The sequence below is a fragment of the Bactrocera dorsalis genome, chromosome 3 (genome assembly GCF_023373825.1).
Source record: "Bactrocera dorsalis isolate Fly_Bdor chromosome 3, ASM2337382v1, whole genome shotgun sequence".
NCBI lineage: Eukaryota > Metazoa > Arthropoda > Insecta > Diptera > Tephritidae > Bactrocera > Bactrocera dorsalis.
In genome coordinates, this window is record NC_064305.1 from 71,313,880 (window position 1) to 71,334,358 (window position 20,479).

General features: G+C 35.2%; 1 protein-coding gene across 4 annotated transcripts; it reads right to left on the bottom strand.

Annotated features, from left to right (window-relative positions):
- Positions 1–1,847: 1,847 nt before the first annotated feature.
- Positions 1,848–15,322, bottom strand: LOC105227309 (serine/threonine-protein kinase meng-po). 4 transcript variants are annotated; one of them, XM_049451898.1, is made up of 8 exons: positions 14,964–15,322; positions 8,235–8,702; positions 4,403–4,664; positions 4,225–4,324; positions 3,975–4,157; positions 3,420–3,906; positions 2,933–3,284; positions 1,848–2,539 (listed from the first exon to the last, which is right to left on the bottom strand). In XM_049451898.1, exons 2-8 carry the CDS (start codon positions 8,289–8,291, stop codon positions 2,025–2,027), a joined length of 1,956 nt encoding a protein of 651 aa, XP_049307855.1. In that variant the 5' UTR covers positions 8,292–8,702; positions 14,964–15,322; the 3' UTR covers positions 1,848–2,024. The 4 variants fall into 4 exon arrangements, with proteins under 4 accessions (XP_049307855.1, XP_049307852.1, XP_049307853.1 ...); XM_049451895.1 differs by having other exon boundaries at positions 1,848–3,284; XM_049451896.1 differs by having other exon boundaries at positions 1,848–3,284; positions 8,235–8,735.
- Between the last annotated feature and the right edge of the window lie 5,157 nt (positions 15,323–20,479).

Here is a 20,479-nt window from a genome sequence, read left to right on the forward strand (position 1 = left end):
CTAATCGGAAAAAAAACTTACTTTGCGGGTCAATGTCAATTATATTCGACAACAATATATTGGGAATTATAGGTATACGCTAATTACTTTTTCTTTGTTTTTTTATAAGAACGATTATTTAAACACTATTGATTAACATATAATTTTGTCGAACACTTCTGATAAATTCTAAATACATATCTAAATTTATGTTGAAATATAGCCGATCGGACAATCTTGTTGATAACCCAGCAAAAAGATCAAATTAACTAAGTAACTAAAATTTAGAAAACTGAATGTAGCTTATGTTCATTAAAATGCTCTCTGCCTGACTAACTAATTTAACAACAAGAACATATGAGCACGTTTACAGTTACTTTTTTGACATGAAAAAGCGGGCTCATCCAATGTCGAATATATTCGACAAATCCACTGAAAGGGTTAACATGCGGTGCGATAGCGACATCCATCATTAGTTTTTTAAATGCCGCAATGCAGATAAAAAGTAAATAAACTGGAAAAACTCCTGGGCATTAGGGTTCCACATTAATTTTTATATACAACATGGGTCCGTTCGACATATCTTTAGGGCGTTTTTCTCAGTGCCTCTTTAACAGCTTTTCAAATCTGTAGAAGTGTTTCGGCGGTAAAAGACCTCATGCAAATAAATAGTTCAAAATGAAAAACTCGAAGCTTGATCAAAGAGCAATCGTAATGTTCGAAGGCGGTTAAAAAAATACGGTTCTCCTGGTGGAGATAATGGGAATAAACTCACATTCGTTCTGTCTTGTGAGGCCAAATAAATATTCAGTTTCGGGGAAAATATTACAATTGAATCGATGAATTCTAGCTTGATTTTAGCCTAGCCTGCGCCAATATAAATACTGAAATAATAATTGAAAAGACATGGTTTTGAATTATCACGTTCCCGAGTATATGTGCTTTATGCGTTACCATTTACAACTTGAGCTCGCACACAACCATGCTGCTGTTGTAACCAATCCCCGTTCGGATGGTAAGGGTTAGATAAGTCGTCATCGAGGTCATCCAACGGTAGGTCCAGGAAACGAGTGTGTCGAACCACAGATAGAAAGGTGTCGGATGTGTAGGGTTAGCGGGGAATTCGAAGGGGGGATAGTGTCAAGGGTCATCCTCCATTCTCGCGGCAACTCGAGGTCTTCGTCTTAAAAGGACAGAATCATCATATTCAAGTCTAGATCTGTGAACGGGAAGCTTACACATTCAAACGATATATTTTTTATGTACATATATTAGCAGTGATTTTGGGATTAAAAATCAAAATTTCTATTTTTACAATTAAATTAAAAAATAAAATCTTTAGTTTTTAATCTCAAAAAACCTGAATTATATTTTATAATTTTTAATTCACTGTCGGAGAATAAAAAATATATTTTCCACATTAAAAAATGAAGATTTAATTTTTAATGAAAATATAAGATGGCAACCCTGCTACCAATAGATGGCGCTGTCAATTGAACAAAACGATTAATTCTTTGCTTTTGGAATATTCAATTACTTATTTAAATACAATACCAAAGTTTATGAACACTATCACGGGTTTTTTAATTCGAAAAGTCCTTGAATATCTGTTTTAACTTATTTTGGGAAAATACTGTTTGGGCACTTGATGGATTACCAGAACTTGGACAATGGTTAGATTAAATACAAGGAACCTAGGACCACACCTTCTACCAATTTAAAGCGATATCAGTCGCTGAAACTAAAATTATTCCAATTGCTTATCGACAAAATCGAATTTATTGGAATAGAAAAAGGTCGATGACTAGTTTCACATGTCCGATAACTTCCTGTAGAAACCAAAATTTTTTTAAATTAAAACAGCAACGTTTAGTTGTGTTTATATACATACGTATTTATTATAGCTTTACAATTAGGTTTAAAAAATGGGAAATTTAACAATGGTAAAGACGCAGAGTGGACTATAAAACTAGACATATTTATGTATGTATATATCAATGGTATCACTTTCCTTTGAATGGATATCTCTACAAGCGTTAAACACTTTATCTACGATTTCTGTTATTATTAGTAACCGTTATCCTATCGTACGCCGAATCTTTTAAGCTGCCCGTGCGCGCACCTCTATACATCTGCTGGCTTTCTGGCGGACGTTGGCGTGCGTCGGGACTCATAGCACGTGTATGATTGGAAAATTGTGCTTGCTGTCCATTGTATTGGTTGGAATTTCCATTGAATTGTGGTTTCATTGAAACAGTGCTAACTGTTCTTGACGGCCCCTCACTGACCTCGGCTGAACCGTAAGCGCTATCCCTGATTGAGGAACCATTTTCTTGTTGTTTTAGATAATATGAGGCGAATTGTTGTTGTCTAAATTGTTGCTGCTGTTGTTGTTGTTGTCGAAGTTGTTCTTGCTGCTGTTGTACTTGCTGTTGCTGCTGCTGCTGTTGTCGATCCGGAGTGCCTGACTTCGGCAACGTGATGGAGGCGAGTGAATGAAAGGCATTAGCAAGTCCCGTTAAGGTCACAGAGGAATTCCCCTTTGCTGTGTCACCGTTTCCTGTGGTCACATGACTATCATTAGTATTATTGGCATTTTTAGTGAAATAGTTGTCAGTGGGCGCATTAGCACTGGTTAGCTTTTGATTAGTATTAGCATTGTTTAGCGTTTGTTTTGGCGGCAATTTCAGTCCAGCAGCGGCATAAGCATCGCTATCGTTGATAGCAGGCATGCTAGCGAACATAACAGTTTTTACGGAATCAGATTTAGTTCGTTTCAATGCGCTCTTTCGATACTCATTTGGCAGACCATAAGTGTCTAAGCCTATCGATTTCTTAGGCACATTGTTGTTGGCGCCTTCCTTAGAGCCTGTACCGTAATCAACCATAAGTAAATTGCTGCTGCTAAGCGACTGATTATGCCCGTAGAATTGAGCAGAATTATTATGCTCACCTAAACGATTTATATTTAATTCAGAATTATATATTTCTAAGTGACTTTCTAGTAGATCTGGACGCGAGCTCAACGTCAATAGACTTCCGCAAAGACTATCACCATTATTCATGGTGGATATGTTGCCGATGGAAGCATTGTACGATTTTTGTTGTGTCTGCGTGATACCGCCCATTTCGCTGGGACCTTCTTGAAGTGCGCCCGTGCGCGGATCGAAATGTTTTTGAGCAGCATCTTTGAGTGTAGTGTTGATGGATTTGGTCTGCTCCAAAGTATTGCGTATGGAAGATATGTGCCCAGCGACCGGTTCACGAGAAACTGATGAGGAGGGAGAGTTATCTTCCAGTTCCTCCTGTAAAAATAAGAGCAGATTTAGCTTTATGAAAAAGGCATAATCCAATATAATGTTTGGGTTCGAACTCAAAGTAGCTACTATTAAAAAATATATATCTACATTCCTTTCAAATATGTTCTTAGAAGTACTTACTTCATCCTCTTCTGTTATGACCGAAGCTTCAATCCAATCTTTGATACGATTCTTCTTCGATTGCCGATCAACATTCGTTTCTAAACCACAATTAGCTAGCGTGTATAGCAATCGATGCTTTTCATCGGGGCTGCTGTGGAAGGAATACATGGATGGACATAATTCATCGGTTTCATATTCGGCCATTTCCTTTTCGGCTGTTTTAGTCAACCAACGATCATCAAGGAACTTTGATAAATCTGTTAAATTCTTCGGTCGTCGTTCGGCGCGTGGATCTAGGAATCGTTTGAACATGCGCTGTGCGCGTGAAGTAATCAACTTAAAGAGTTTCGGTGTGCGACGCATGGGTAGAATATTGGCGCCAAACCACGCCAAGTAACGTACATAACGCGGATCATCCGAGGCGGCCTTCTGCCAAGGTAAACAACCCGTGAGACAGACAAAGATGACAATACCGAATTGCCAAACATCATGACTGGGTTCGGCTCTGTATGAAAAACATGAGAAACATGAAGTTACATAGGGAATAGTGGCTATATATAACAGTTCACTTACGTGTAGGTGCCTTCCGGCTTAATTTCTAATACTTCCGGTGGGCTGTAAGGTAACCACTCGTTGCGTCGCTCCACAATCGTGCCCGCCTGATACGATTCGCCGAAATCACAAATTTTGACTCGCGTGAAATCCGAACGATATATGAGTACGTTGTCCAGCTTCACATCCCGATGTACAATGTCTCTGTTTTGGAGATCGAAAGCTCATTTTTAACTTTATTCTTATGGTTCCTATACAACGTGTTACTTACTTTGAGTGCATATAATCCAGCGCAGCGCCGATTTGTTTAGCCACTCGTTTTGTGTATTCTTCACCAACACCCGTGTCTGCCATATTTGATGTGAGATCACCTTCAATGCGTTGATGAGAACCAAAAAATATATAAAATAGACAAAATTTACATTAGCAATGTTAGATTCGTTGCTTACCTAGTGGCGCATACTCTTGTGTGAATATATAGAAACCGGCCGTCTCGAAGGCTACGTCGTATGTGGTCACTATATTTCTGTGTATACCCAGATGCAGTCCATAATGGAATTCCCGAAAGAAGTCACGTATTGAGACATAGGGTTTTGGCACGGCTTTCAATACCATTTCGGTTTGAGAGCCACGATGTTCGACCAGTAATATCTTGCCAAACCATCCTTCACCCACAATTTGTAAAATATCAAATTCATCGACTAAATGGATCTAGAAAATAGAAGGCATGGATTATAAATACATACTTGTACGAAGATAATCAAAATATAATTCCATAAAACATATGTAATGAAACTTAAAATAAACAACAACAACATATGAAGATTATGTTGACAACTTCCGAAGAATGCATTTTGGTTAAACACTATTTTGGTTTTAATGAGCATCTGAAAACTGATTGGAGCCAATTTCTTGGGACATATGCGTGAACCTTGCCTGATATATACTTCTTTCAGTTTTTGCAACGTTTAGCTTTTATAGAAATAGTTCTTCTGGTAAAGTATTTTGTAAAAGCCCTTATAATTTCATCTCCGTAAACCAAAATGCCTTTGAAATAAAGTTTGGTTGAAAGAAAAGGGATTTCATCTTTTATAATCGGCTATTAAACTTCGCAATATTAGACACTCATCGGCTATTTCTTGTTCTCAGATCCCAAAAGAATGCTCACTGGGAAGAAATTTTCGTAGAATCAAGAGGTGATCGCCGAAACAGAGGCCTATTTTGCAGCAAAAGACAAATCTTCAAAATATGATAGACACATATCGTTCCGCAACCACCGTATTTAACTGTTTTGCCTACGTACGACTTCGAGATATTAAACTAAACCCAAATAGAAGAAAGCCTTGAAGGCTATACCTGAAAAAGACTATTTGCTTTACAGTCTTTCAAATCGTCATTATATAGACCTTTTTACCAGCTTTCGCCATGACTTAGCCTTATTTTACCTAGGACATTCCATCTGACCTAATATTTTAGAATGTTGTCGAAAGTAAGCAGCTTGACTACAGACTCTATCCTAGTGTAAGTGCCACTATCAATCTCAGTGAATGGTGTACTTGGAGTCAAACTAACCCCCATTGCAGACGAACAACTCAATTTGCCGCGAGAATCGATAATGGCTTGAAACCGGTTTTAGACGCTTAGTCTTTTTGGCAAAGTTGTTTCTATTGATCCGTAGAACTTTTCCCGCATATGCGATTTTTTCGTTTTTATGGCTCGCTGTAAATCAACCCACTCTAATGTATAATCATCAATTAAATTTTGAATAAATCGCTGCAGCATTTAATTATTTAATTGCGGAATAGTTCCGAGCTAATCGATTATTTATTCTGTGGTTGCGTTTGTGGTTTTAATACTCATTCTTAATTTTTTGCGATTCTCTCCCATAACAAAAGAGAATAGATTAAGGCATCAAACAAAAAACACAATATATTTGAAAGTGCGACGCATTCGATGATCATTTGCTTGCCGCCGAAAGATTTCTCTTTGGCTTCATGCCAAAGTATTTTGTCTGTCATTGTATGATTTCGTCTATTTATTACGACATTGTCGGTATGTTTACATATATTCTATATATATGTATATGTATAATTTTTATAGTAGTGTAAATGTATATAATTTTGGTGAAACTGTTCATTACTTTAATTTTTTGAAACAACGGTATTCGAAATACCGAAATGGAAATGAAAAAGGCTCTAAATGCTGTCAAACTTTATTAAAAAGAACTAATTTTGATGTCTCATTACAAAGGGTGATGAATTTTCAGATTTCCTACTTAAAAAAAATACAGAAACTTCAGATTTAATTAAAATTTTTGTTATTATATATTCTTTTTTAATGTCTGTGTGAAATCAAAACTCCATGTGGCAATTAGTGTGTATTATACAGCTGTTTATTTACAACCCGAAAAGTTTTCAGACGTTGACATCACGACTACGGAAACATTTATTGTTGAAGAAGTGTTTGGATATACCTTGTTATTACAATTTATATTTGATTGGCATAACAAATTGGGTGCACAGCGTTACGTCATCAAAAACTTGCTTCGTGCGAGTAGTCCATCGACCTCTGTTAAAGTTTCGGGTATGAAGCATGTCAACGCTACTTGTACTCGTGCCAAAAGACCTGAATTCATTGTAAAAACGATGTCGAGGAGTAAGCGCAAAAGAGATCCTTGGAAAAGTATCTGAGGACCCTATATTGATCAAACGCATAATGGATACATTAGACGTAGCAAAATTAGTATAAATAAAAAAATACATCAAAGTCGATCGAGAATCAAGTGATGTTCATCATTTTCTTTGATTAACGTGGTGTGGATCACAATAAAATCGTTCCATGGTTTTGAAACGTCTACCTGAAACGTTTTAGCATAAACGACCGTATTTGTGGCCAGAATAAATTTCATGTATGTATCTTTTAGCACGATAATGCTCTTTCAAGATTACAACTGATCTTTTTACCAAACAACAAACGAGAGTCATCGCTCAGCCACCGTATTCGGCAGAGTTACCTTTCCAAAGTAAACAGGACTTAAAAAAAAACAGAACAAATGGTTTTTTCGGCAAAATCAATTTGTTTTGTTCAAAATAGTCTCTTTCTGCTTCAATATAAAGCATGTCGAACGAACGGTTTAGCTCGTTGGCCGGTACGGCCGCCAGTATGCCAGTACAATCCTTTTGAATGGCCTCTACTTCTGCATAACGCTTTCCTTTCATGGTCAAATGCATTTTTCCGAAAAGGAAGAAGTCGCACAGTGCCATATCAGGTGAATACGGGGAGTGGTTAATGGTTAAAATGTGATTTTTGGTCAAATAATCCTTCGAATGTTGGATTCTGAGCAATTGTTGGTCGTCAGTCAGTGCAGAACAAACCGTGCACACACCTTTCAAAGCCCAAATGCTCGGTCAAAATACGATAAATCGATGTTTTGGAGATGTTCAATACCATTTCCATGAATTTCAATGATGATTTCGGCAGATTTTTGATGAATTCTCGCATAGTTTTGATGGAATTTTCGTTGATCACGGATTGACCCACATGTTGATCGTCATTGATTTCCTTATGACCACTTTGAAAACGTTGAAACCACTCGTGCGCTCTGCTACGGGATAGGCAATCATCGCCATAAACTTGTTTTATCAATTGAAACGTTTCGGTAAAAGTTTTAATTTTAAAACAAAATTTAATGTTGGCTCTTTGTTCGAAGCTCATATTCGCAGCGATAACACAAACATACTGAAACTTAAACCGCAATAACTTCACTTCTAATCTATGAAACATCATGAAATTCTCACTGGACAATCGATAAAGATAGCAGACTCTAACCCACCAGTCGACATATAAATGGCGCCACCAGGGGGCGCTAAATTCAAAAAGTCCTGTGTACTTTGGAATGCACTTTATATATAAATGATCAGTATGATGAGAAAACCATTGAAAAAATGATCGTGCCCTCATCCTCTAACAATTTTAATGTACATGTCTCCTAAACCATTTAAGTTACACCACCAAATTCGGTGAGTACAAATCTTATTAGAACTGACAGTGTGAAAATGGATGAAATCGGAAGATGACCCCGCTCACTCGCTTTATAACGGTACTGTTAAAAACTATTAAAAGCGCGATAAATAAATAACTAAACACGCCAGAGGCATTAAATTTTACCACTAAGATGGTTAGAGAGAGCTCAGAATAAATTTTCTTTTTTAAGCTCTGCACTGACCTAACACCTTAAGAGTAAACATAATTGTTTATTTTTAAATTTAGCAATGAACTTACCTTCTCCAGTTCGAATTCTCGAATCTTGTGTATGTTGCCGCGAGGTCTCTTCGACATTTTTGCGTTATTTACTATCGAATGTGTGCCGATAATTGTGCCAATCGGTGTGTATCATGAGCGTTAACTTATTTTTTGTCTTATTCATAAACACATATGCACATAGGAGCCATTGAACCACCGTTATTTTTTAAATATTACGAATTCTACACTAGTTCACTGAATTTGGCGCTTCTCAGTCACATTTGGAATATCTCACGATAATCGATTAATTGCCACTAAATGTTTTACGCGCTAACTAATGAGCATACCGTTAGTGTGTTTGTATTGGTGCTGCCGATATTATGTATGTTTGTTTATATATATATATTTTGCAAGTATGAATACTTATTCGTTTTTCACCAAATCACCAATTCGTGTTATTTTGTTTTGATATAAAACACGCGCCAAATGCTTACGCTATTTCTCGCACTTTTTGCACAAAAAAAAGTTGAACAAATAAATCTGTGAATTTTCTGAATAAACATAAATATATATGTACATATGCAGCGTAAATCAACTATTCCATCACCGAAGCAGTGAAAATAATGACTGTGAACACCGAAATATTGTTGTTGTAGTCGGTTGATTTTGAAAAATTTCGTCACCGTGCGTTTGCGTTACGAATTCAGACACGAGTGTTCGGACAGTGACTGCTCATCAAGGCATTACGGCTGTGTGTATGCTTAACACGCGAGTCCCTGACACCGTTATTCACCTAGAATGAAACACTCAGTGGCATAGCGAAAATACTTTTGTATATTTAAATACAAATATTTCATTTACTACAGATTGACGAAAAAAGATATTTTATTGTAATCTTCTCGTACATATGTATACACATATAATGCTTGCGATCTTGATTCTGCCTGTAAATAACGGTTTTCAGCACCGTCCACACCCAGTCAATACAAGTGCAATTTTGATTATTTGCTGCGAAATGCGTTTGCAATGTTGGTGCATAACGGGCGACTGTTTAAAGTGAATTTTATAGCCGGCATATGGAGTGCGAACGCTTTCGACACATTCAACCGACGGTATATACATACATATATAGCAAAATCAGCAAGATCATCGTCAACACAACATTTGGCTATTATAAAGAAAGCAATGTTGCAGCCAACGCCAGACGCTGCTGTCGGCAAGCAGTCGATGACATGCTACAGCCAGCCGGCTAGCCTTTATTTTTAGCCTATAAACGATTCGGCGCTGCATCGATCGATGGCAGGCGCTAGGGTCTGTGCTGCAGCGCTTTTATTAGTAAAGTAAATAATAATTCCTGCTTGATGTAACGGGTGATTTTTTTGAGGTTAGGATTTTCATGCATTAGTATTTGACAGATCACGTGGGATTTCAGACATGGTGTCAAAGAGAAAGATGCTCAGTATGCTTTGACATTTCATCATAAATAGACTTACTAACGAGCAACGCTTGCAAATCATTGAATTTTATTACCAAAATCAGTGTTCGGTTCGAAATTGAGTTTCGCGCTTTACGTCCGACAAATTTTGTTCAGCGATGAGGCTCATTTCTGGTTGAATGGCTACGTAAATAAGCAAAATTGCCGCATTTGGGGTGAAGAGCAACCAGAAGCCGTTCAAGAACTGCCCATGCATCCCGAAAAATGCACTGTTTGGTGTGGTTTGTACGCTGGTGGAATCATTGGACCGTATTTTTTCAAAGATGCTGTTGGACGCAACGTTACGGTGAATGGCGATCGCTATCGTTCGATGCTAACAAACTTTTTGTTGCCAAAAATGGAAGAACTGAACTTGGTTGACATGTGGTTTCAACAAGATGGCGCTACATGCCACACAGCTCGCGATTCTATGGCCATTTTGAGGGAAAACTTCGGACAACAATTCATCTCAAGAAATGGACCCGTAAGTTGGCCACCAAGATCATGCGATTTAACGCCTTTAGACTATTTTTTGTGGGGCTACGTCAAGTCTAAAGTCTACAGAAATAAGCCAGCAACTATTCCAGCTTTGGAAGACAACATTTCCGAAGAAATTCGGGCTATTCCGGCCGAAATGCTCGAAAAAGTTGCCCAAAATTGGACTTTCCGAATGGACCACCTAAGACGCAGCCGCGGTCAACATTTAAATGAAATTATCTTCAAAAAGTAAATGTCATGAACCAATCTAACGTTTCAAATAAAGAACCGATGAGATTTTGCAAATTTTATGCGTTTTTTTTTTAAAAAAAGTTATCAAGCTCTTAAAAAATCACCCTTTATATGTACTGGCATGAGAATAAATATGTGCAAGTGTATGTATATATATTTATATATCAAATATATTAATATATAGCAGCCGTGGCGTGGGTGGGTATTTATTCGTTTTGCTGCATCAAGTAACATACGGAAATCGAAAATGTTTGCTCACTTAAGCTGATCTGTGCAGGCGTACGAGCATGTGTATATATTGATACTATATACATATGTACAAGTATGCTAGATTCACAATGTGCTATGTGCATTTGTATTATTATTTTTGTGTCTTTGTACTCATGTCAAGAGTTCTTTGATTTTTATTTAAATGTTGCAAGCGATTTACGGTTGATTAATTTACTTTGTGCTCTTCCTGAAAGAAAAGCCATAAATTTGTCACTTTTTGTTCGTAATCACTTTTTTATAACCCGAACAGGCTACTACTTAGCTATAAAGTTTGCGACGAACTTTTACATACCCAGAAGGAAGCTATGTATGTATAAATGATGGGCGTAACGAGCTCAGTGGATTTAGTCAGGCCTGCCTGTTTGCCTATTGTAAATCCGCGAACTAGTCGCTTAGTTCCTGAGATATTGATCTGAAATTGTGAAATGAAATTTTGCACACGTTCTTTTATTCTCATGGTGTAACCTGAGATAAAGCTGTCATACAAACGGATGGCTTAGATTGAAGCCCTTTTATGGGAAACTTTTTTATTTGACAAGATCTAGTCACGAAATTTTGAATTGATTAATGCTCTAAGCAGCGCTAAAATCTCCAAATTGTTCAGATCAGACCAGCTGTATGCTGCCATACAAACCGACCGAGAGAAATCAACATAACGATATTCAAACAATATTTTTTTTCTTTATTAAGTAAGCTTAATTCTATTTGAAGTTTGTTAATACCAAACAATGAAGAAGAAGAAAGAACCAGCAAAACATACTCCTATGGATGCAAATCGATGGCATGTTATGTTTCAGATTTAGTTATGCATATGTATATGAGAAAAAATAACGAAAATTCGATTTTTGAAAGTAATATTTATTACTTTGTCTATCTACCTTAATGTTGTCGTCTTCAAAATAGTCCCCATTCGATATTATGCACTTATGCCAGCTTCCTCCATTCGTCGAAAAACTACCGAAACTCGATTTTTGTGATAGCCTTTGACTCTCTCAGCGATGCGCTGTTCATATTATCTATGCTTTAAGGTTCTCTTTATTTTTGGAAATAGGAAAAGGTTGACCTTATTTGTGCAGATATTTTTTAAGCCACGAAATTTTAAATACGATACCCAAAAATTAAACTGAAATAATTGAAATCGTATACCATAATGAATAGAATTAATATGTATATCGCTATTTCTAATTGTTTGTTGGTAAATTGTTTTGCATGGTGTCGAAATGCATATTCTTGTAGTTTTTACAACAACTCAATGGAAATGTTTAAACTTTTGTTTATATTAATTTTCAGAATACATTATTTTTTATGAGTAATTTTTCTAGGAACTGAAAGAAATCGCTCAAGAGCTACGTGTGTACATATAAACGTGCGCTAATGACAATGGAAGTGATGAGCGGAGCGTATGAGTAACATTGCAGTATTTGTATGGAAGGTCATGTGTAATTTCATATTCAGAACTTTTGGAGAGAAGTCACATGAATACACGGAAATTAATTTCTCTTTGTTGGCCAATTTGATATGTCTATCATTTAGGCTACAGATTTCTGTTGAGAGTTTTATGGAATATATATTGAAGTTAGGAATATTTTGTTAATTTATTATACACTCAATATAAAGTTACAATTTTTATTAACTTCGTCCAATATTGGGAACATTTACTCTATTGTATGAGAAATTTAGATTGTAATAACGTTTACCCTTTTCTTCGAAGATGTCGTTCAAAAAAGTCGTTGTTAAACGAGGAATGTACATCAGCATACTAAGTATGTTGGCAGTACAGCCCAGTCGCTGTAATATAGAATAATATACATTAATTTCCCTGAAATAACCCTTTGTTGTTGGAGTTGACTGATATTGTCAATTGAAGTATGAGTTATAGACCTCTTAATTGTTGTAGATGTGTCAGAATCTACTTTACCACGAACACACGTATTTGAGTGACACAAAGCATTCAGCGAAAGTCGTGAACTCATCGAAAACTTGCCTCATGAGAGTCGTCCAACCACCTCTGTTAATGACAATAACATTGAAAAAGTTAAAGGAAAAAGTCTTCAGAGAGATATCAAAATTTCTTGTGTATCGACTCAACAAATTTGTTCAATAACCAGAACTTTTGGAAAAACAGCGACGAGGAGAGGCCTGAAAATAGATTCTTGGCAACATTGCTGAGGACCCTGCATTCATCCAAAATATCATTATAATTGATGAGATATGGCTTTTTTAATATTATATTTGTAATATTGAACAGTTTCGAGAAAAAAACTTGGAGACAGCGCTCCAACAATTAGCCGAAAACGAAAATACCCAATTCGCTGAAGGCACTGAGCCGAGACTTAAAACACGTGTATGGAAAATTTGATTATGCCTTGACATATTTATACTGGCTCAGAAGCCTATTTTGAAGACGATAATAAATATTTGTATTACCTGAAATCGTAGCTTTCCGTCAGTCTGGGTCAAATTTGATCAGCTGATAAAGAAATTTTCGCATTCAGATCAATTTCTACTGAAACAAATAATCAATTTAAAATTGAATACATATATCCTTGAAATTACTTCGAAAATGGTATTCAATTCAAGTTCATCGGTTTCAAGGCTTTCGTATTTAATTGTATTTCGAGGAAGTAATAGATATAAACAACAGATATGTACAATGGTTGTGAAATAGACCATTTCTTGTAAATATTTTAGTGTTCAAACTAAACAAATTTTGCTAACAAAAATAATTTTTGGAATTGCTTAGAAGCTATTGGAAAGTTTATGAAATTTATTCTTAGAAAGAGTGCGTAAATTATTTTTGTGAATTTCTACATTCTAATTTTCATAGTCTGTAGTAAAAACGGTTTCCAGTAAATGATAATTTAAATCATAAAATTCTTAATAATTGGATGCATCTTGTATTTATTAGCAGATTTTACAGTTGTTCATGGCTTTATGGTATATACATATAAGTATGTAACGTATGTATGTATATAAACAATGCCTATTTGCTGCCAGATTCGAATTTCGAAAGTTTTGTGATATTTCACTGACACAAAATAAAAACAAGAAAAAACGTTAACTTCGACTGCACCGAAGCTAATATACCCTTCACAGGTGCATTTCTTTTAGTGACTATGTGTTCAGTTTGTATGGAAGCTACATATATGCTGTAGTTATCCGATCTGAATAATTTTTTCGGAGATAATATTGTTACCTTCAGCAGTAATCCATGTCAAATTTCGTGAAGATACCACGTCAAATGCCAAAGTTTTCCATACAAGCATTTGATTCCGATCATTCAGTTTGTATGGCAGTTATATGCTATAGTTAACCGATCTGAACAATTTCTTCGGAGATTACATTATTATCTTAGAAAATGACCTGTGCCAACTTTTGTGAAGATACATTGACAAATGTGAAAGTTATCCATACAAGAACTTGATTACGATCGTTCAATTTGTATGGCAAGTATATGTTTGTTATAGTGGTCCGATAGCGGCAGTTCCGACCAATGAGCAGCTTCTTGAAGAGAAAATGACGTTATCTTGAAAACTGAAGGACTAGTTCGTATATATGCAGACAGACGGACATGGCTAAATCGACTCAGCTCAACATACTGATCATTTTTATACTACTTTATAGAGTCTCCGACGCTTCCTTCTGGGTGTTACAAACATCGTGACAAACTTAATATAACTTGTTCAGGGTATAACTAAGGCAAATCTAATCTCTTGGCCGCAACGCTGTTGCCGTTGATAGCATTTAAATACACAAAAATGTTCTTTTAAATCGGCAGAAAGAGAGATATTATGCGTGTCAGACATGTGGTTAGATTTTTTCTTTTTCAAATACAAAAACAAAAATGTTATGTTTATGAATATACTCGTATATACATTTATAATATAGGTTTATTGAATTTGTCAAATTGTTTGTTTGCGAAAATTCCTCAACTCAACAAAATTGCCGAAAAGAAAAAACGAGAAAAAAACACATTTCCGAATGGTGAAAAATTCGCATTTGATTTGTTTACAAGTAAAAATCCATCAAGCGATTGATTAATATATCGTTTCGTGTGCCAAAAGGTGGCCATTTGGCCTATAAAATAATTCCAGCCAAATTCTGTAAACTTTCACCATTGAACGAGCATATGTACACATATGTATTTATGTAAATTCGTCATGCGCTTTTTCTAATTCGAGATGATTTCTGTAATTGTTGTTGTGGTCCGGCATCATCCCGTTTTGTGGTCGGTGCACCGTCTGCTTGCATTATATGAAAATCAAACAACTTGCACACCTTCGTTTTTCACTCACATTCAAAATTAGCTATTTTGTACTTATTATTTTTTCGCACTGCGAGCCACTTATGTAAAAATTATAAATACTTTCTGCAACAAATTCTCAAACAGTGTATTACATATTTGAGAGCATTTTTTTGCACAACTTTAACACTTCAGTTAATATTCGTGTGAAAAATTTACAATTTTATTAGTCCAATTAGGTATTTTTTTTACATTTTTCGTTAGGTAAAAATTCGTCGATTTTCTATTTTTAACTAAATACGGCAGGCGAGGTACTCGAATAATATAATTGAATATTATACGCTGTTCACTGCTGGCAGCGCGTATTTTACCGAATTACCTTTGCGGTGGAATTCTCATTTCAGACTGGGCGCTCAATGGCTTCGTCTACACGATCGTGCCGTTAGTGCGCTGCACAGGACTGAATAGCGGTACAGTGGTATATTTTAGCTGACAACTTTAAATTTCTTTTTAATAATTCGATTTGACCACTAAATTTGTTTAAAAATCTATTTATATTCAATGGAAACTTTTCACTGACTTAACCTCACTTTTATATGCAGAAATTGATATCTAATATAAAGTATGAAATAACCGAAAAATTATCGAACGTTTTTTGAGCTTTTTTATTTGTTTATGCCAGAAAGTTTGACTCGAATCTAAATCGCATGATAGAACATACATACGTTTGTAAGTAACTTCAAGTGGCCATTAGTTCAAAAACCGGCGGCTCAAAAAAGTGGCAGTAAGTTTTTTATTTATTGAATGGAAGAAGTATTACTGAGACTAAAAAATGGTAAACTCACATTAATCACAGTTACATACTTAAGAAGAAGGACATAATAAGAACTATTCCGGCTTTGATCAAAGTCTCGAACTTTTTGAACTGAATTTTTTAATCATATAAAGAATTAAATACTTACTAGAATTTTTTATTGTTACAAGCATACATACATTATTTACAAAGAAATTCTGAAATTTTTTGAAAATACAAAATTTTAAACTGGACCACTGCGACGCCATTTCCGATGACCCCTCGGAAATAAGATGCGCCCGCATTGGCAGGATAACTCCTTACAGAATCATCTAAAGTGAAAAAATCGTGTTTTAGTTAAAACCTTAACTTAGAACTTGGACAAAGGAAAAAACTGAAAATTGGGTTTTGGAAGACATTTTTTCAAAAAAAAAGAAAACTTCATTGAAAATTTCGCAAAATTTTTTGTCAAATAGTTTTAATCGAAAAAAAATCCTTCGTCCAAGTTTTTAAGAATCGTATCTCGAAGACCTGCGTAACATTTCGTGAATATCGGTTGAGTAGTTCTCGAGAAATCTTGCCAACCGACTTCAAAACAGTTTCGAGAAAAACGCGTTTAAAAATGGCGCACTTAGCTTAGTTAGCCTCGAGCGTACAAGTTTTCAAGGCCGTATCTCCGAAACTATTACTCGGATCAACTTGAAAACTTAGGTCTATATTCTAGAGATGTTGTAGAATTTAATAAGACAAAAAAAATACATTTTTCGAAAACCGTAAACCCATATAACCCCTTAATATTTTTTCTAACATGAAGTCCATTCAGCCAAAACCTTATCAAAAAAACAAAAATATTTTTTATGTTTTTTAATTTTCTAACAAAAGATCATTACCAAAAAAATTACTTTAAATGCCACTGTTTCCGATATTGCTCTTGTTTTTGAAAATTCCCGAAGTAGTTCGGCTAAATGTTTTCGAAAAGAGAGCGCAACACGCATAAAGAATGTTTAGCATTTGTGCTTAACAAGCTGAGAGCCTACAACTATCTGCTTGTACACAAATACATACATAAAAGCCAAAAAATTATATATGTACATCCATACATATGTATATACAAGCTGCATCTAGCCAATTTAGCTATAAAAAAACATAAGAAAGAATTTCTTCGCTATTTCGTCAACACAATTGTTTTTGCTCTTATTGAGACTGTGAATTGACAATCCATAAATCGCTTTTGGAGGCGCTCAGCAATAGATAGGTGCCGCTGGGTGCTAACCCCTGCTGGGATTTCACTTTTATTGTTACTATGTACGCCGATTAGTCGCATGAAGCCACAGGGAAAAGTTGTTTTTGTTGTTATACCTCAGTGTGTACATGTATGTATGTAAGTATGTGCTTATAATATAGTATATGTGTAATACTGCAAGTATCTATTGGAATGTGTGCTCTCGCTTGTTGGCAGACGCGTTGCTAGACAAGAATTCTCGCACCGGAAAACCGAAAATGATGTGAAAGCCGCTAATGTTATAAAAATATTGAGAGATTTCGAAAATTTTCACATTTTGACATACGTTTGTCATATAGCTTGAAAATAATAATACGTTACTCATACTGCTGATAATATGTGTATGTATAGTATATATTATAAGCATATTCGAAAGCATATTCGGCGTTTTGATATTTCCCGAATTTATATTAAAAGTTTGGCACACCCCTTTGATATCTTTATTTACGATTTGATTTCATTGTTTATATTATTCGATCGCTGTTTGGGGTTGAATATAAATTTGAAATATTATCATTTCAAATATATATGTATATCGAACATTTTGTGTGGATAAAGATTGTGGTTATTTTTTGTATTGCTTAGTCATGAAAGTTTAATGTGGATGAGGAATTAGTTCGGCATGTGGTGAATAGATTTTCCGAGATATCAGTTATGAAAGCAATCAAAATTTTGATTTTTTATTAAAAACAAATAATTGATAGGGGACTCACAACTTGTCATAAGGCATCATAAAATGATAAAATGATAAATTTTGATTATGAGACTATATGAATCTCTTAAGAATAATAAAACTGGATCTTAAATTTGCTTAATAGGGCGTTTATTTTGTAGCTGCGAATAAATTGCAGGTGTCAAAGACATTTTAATTGTTTGAAAATGTTGACATGTTTCTTCTATTTAAGGTAAAAGACTGTTGAGATAATTCACTTTGTTTATTTTGAGAATATGACCTTAACTAGCTATTTTAGTCTAGTTGACCAATGTGTATTAATTTGGAACATTTGGAACCATGGAAAATATTCTGCCCCAATCGTATGATACTTACTTTGCAAAGGTAATATTCTAGCATGTTATCATCATACATGAAAATGGTACTGAAGATGGAAATTTAGAGGCCTGTGATGGCACTGCAATGTTTCTTAATTTCTCTCCGTTTCGGAAAGCCACACAATTGGCAATAATACTGAAAAGTAAACATTTGTACCAGGTATGACAATTAAGTAATGAGACTGATTCCATATACATATTTGAAAATTATTCTACAACTCTGCCATCCCCTTCAAAGTAGTCCCCTTGGGCAGCTATACAGGTATGACAATTAAGTAATGAGACTGATTCCATATACATATTTGAAAATTATTCTACAACTCTGCCATCCCCTTCAAAGTAGTCCCCTTGGGCAGCTATACAGCGATTCCAGCGCGTTTTTCGTGCTTCGTAATATTTCTGGAACGCTTCGACTGGGATGTCCGCGAGTACCCTCGTCACGGCCGCCTGGATGTCCGTAATTGACTCAAAATGAGTTCCTTAGACCACCGAGTTTGTTTTAGGAAACATAAAAAAGTCACAGGGTGACATGTCGGGCGAATAAGGCGGCCGTTGCAACAAAGAGGAAAAAAATTTCTATCACAAAATATCTAGGAAAAAACCTATCGGTATCGAAATTTAGGAGGACTGACACAAAAATATAGTTTTAGTTATCAATATAATGAATTTATTTATATTTCCTGATAGTTACATATAAATAATTCGCTCTCATTTTTCTTTTTTAAGCTAAAATCTAAATTTTTCTACTAAAAGGTTGTACTAATAAGAGATGGTAAATTTTTAAAATCATTCTGTGAAAAATTTTGCGCTTATAATTTTGTGACAAAAAATGGTCTTCCATAATTCCGGCCGTCTTCAACGGCTCCTTATTGATCGCTTGCCCCTTCGGAACAAATTCATGATGCACCAAACTTAGAATGTCGAAAAAACAATGAGCATCACCTTGATTTTTGAGCGGCTCTAAGTTGAAATTATTTCTAATGAACCCATATTTGTAAGAGCCTAAAATGGTTCATAGTTAGAAAAACTAGCTTTTGTGAATCATTTTTGTTTGATATTGTATTTATTTAAGAGATTAATATTTTCCATACATGCCATGAGAATTTAGTAAATCGGCGATTAATTTTGAGCATTTTTGAATCCATCGCCGATTGTCTGACTCTGAAGAAGATTTTTCTCTTTAAAAATATATTAAATATGTATATTATAATATAATATATTATTACAACTATTGAATGCAGGTAACATTCGAGGGAGTAGTCAAAATTCTGAATTTTGTTAAAACAGTGGCTATCCAAAAAATTGTCGTTTATTGTGACCATTTACACCTAAAAGTGGCTTAAAAAGTCGAAACTACATATTATAAAAAATTTTGTTTTTTTCGATCAAACTAAGAACATTATGTGAAAATTTCAAGTTGGTCGGTCCAATTTTTTGGGAGATAATTTTCTCACCGACACTGAAAACCGCATTTCGAGAAAAACTCGTTCAAAGTTCAGGAGTCGATTCCACAAAGTTGAAAAAATCTTGAAAATAAGCTCATATCTCCGAAACTATCGACAAATTTTCAGAAAATATTCTTATATTCGATATATGGTAGATAAAAAAATTTAATATATATAAAAAATCGAGTTTTGAAAATCACAAGTGGATATTACTGGTTAAAAAGCATAGTTTTAAATATATCTGAACAAAAAACAACGTATGTCTATGAATACAATATGTTTCAAAACACGTTTGCAATTGAACTGCTGAAATATGATTATAAAACGTACATAAGTATGTGCATGCAATGTATGCAGACTTTATTTACGTCGAGCTTTCCACCATAACTGGTAGCTAATATACATACATTCATATTTATACACTTTACAATACACGCATACATGCCCATAACGGAAATGTGTACTTGACATGAGAAAAGCGCACACATTTCCTGTCCGTTTGTGAGCTTTCAACAATTCACCATCCCCAATGAAGGATCTTCACCCCTTGTGTATATATGTATGTGTGTGTGAATTGATGTGTTAATCAAACTCAAAAAAGTGTTGCGCTTGCGCATCATTTACCACCTGTTTCACATTCACCGGACCATTGTGGTATTAGCACTGCTGAATTGTACATACATACATTTAAATATATGTGCTTATGTATGTATTAGTTAATTTGGAGTACATGCCATACTTGCTACCGTTTGCATGTATGTTACTGTTATACACATTCATTGATGCCGTCACACACATACATACATATGTATACGTATATCTGTATATACATTTATGATTTCTGTGTGCTTGTATGCGTCACATTGTGTTGCATGCAGCAAATGTGTTAAGTGTTGAGCATTGCAACCACTTGTCGCCACTATTCAACCTTGCTGTCGTCGCCAGTTTCGACTATAAAAGCATGCGATCCAATGGGCATTTTTGCATTCGTACAAATG

Bases quoted from the DNA above. Each gene is read 5' to 3' on its own strand.
- LOC105227309 (XM_049451895.1), bottom strand. From the start codon at position 8,291: ATGTCGAAGAGACCTCGCGGCAACATACACAAGATTCGAGAATTCGAA. The intron at 4,325-4,402 runs GTAAGCAACGAA...AACGCATTGAAG, and splicing joins ACAAGAGTATGCGCCACTAG to GTGATCTCACATCAAATATG. The intron at 4,158-4,224 runs GTAAGTAACACG...TCTCCAAAACAG, and splicing joins CTGGATTATATGCACTCAAA to AGACATTGTACATCGGGATG.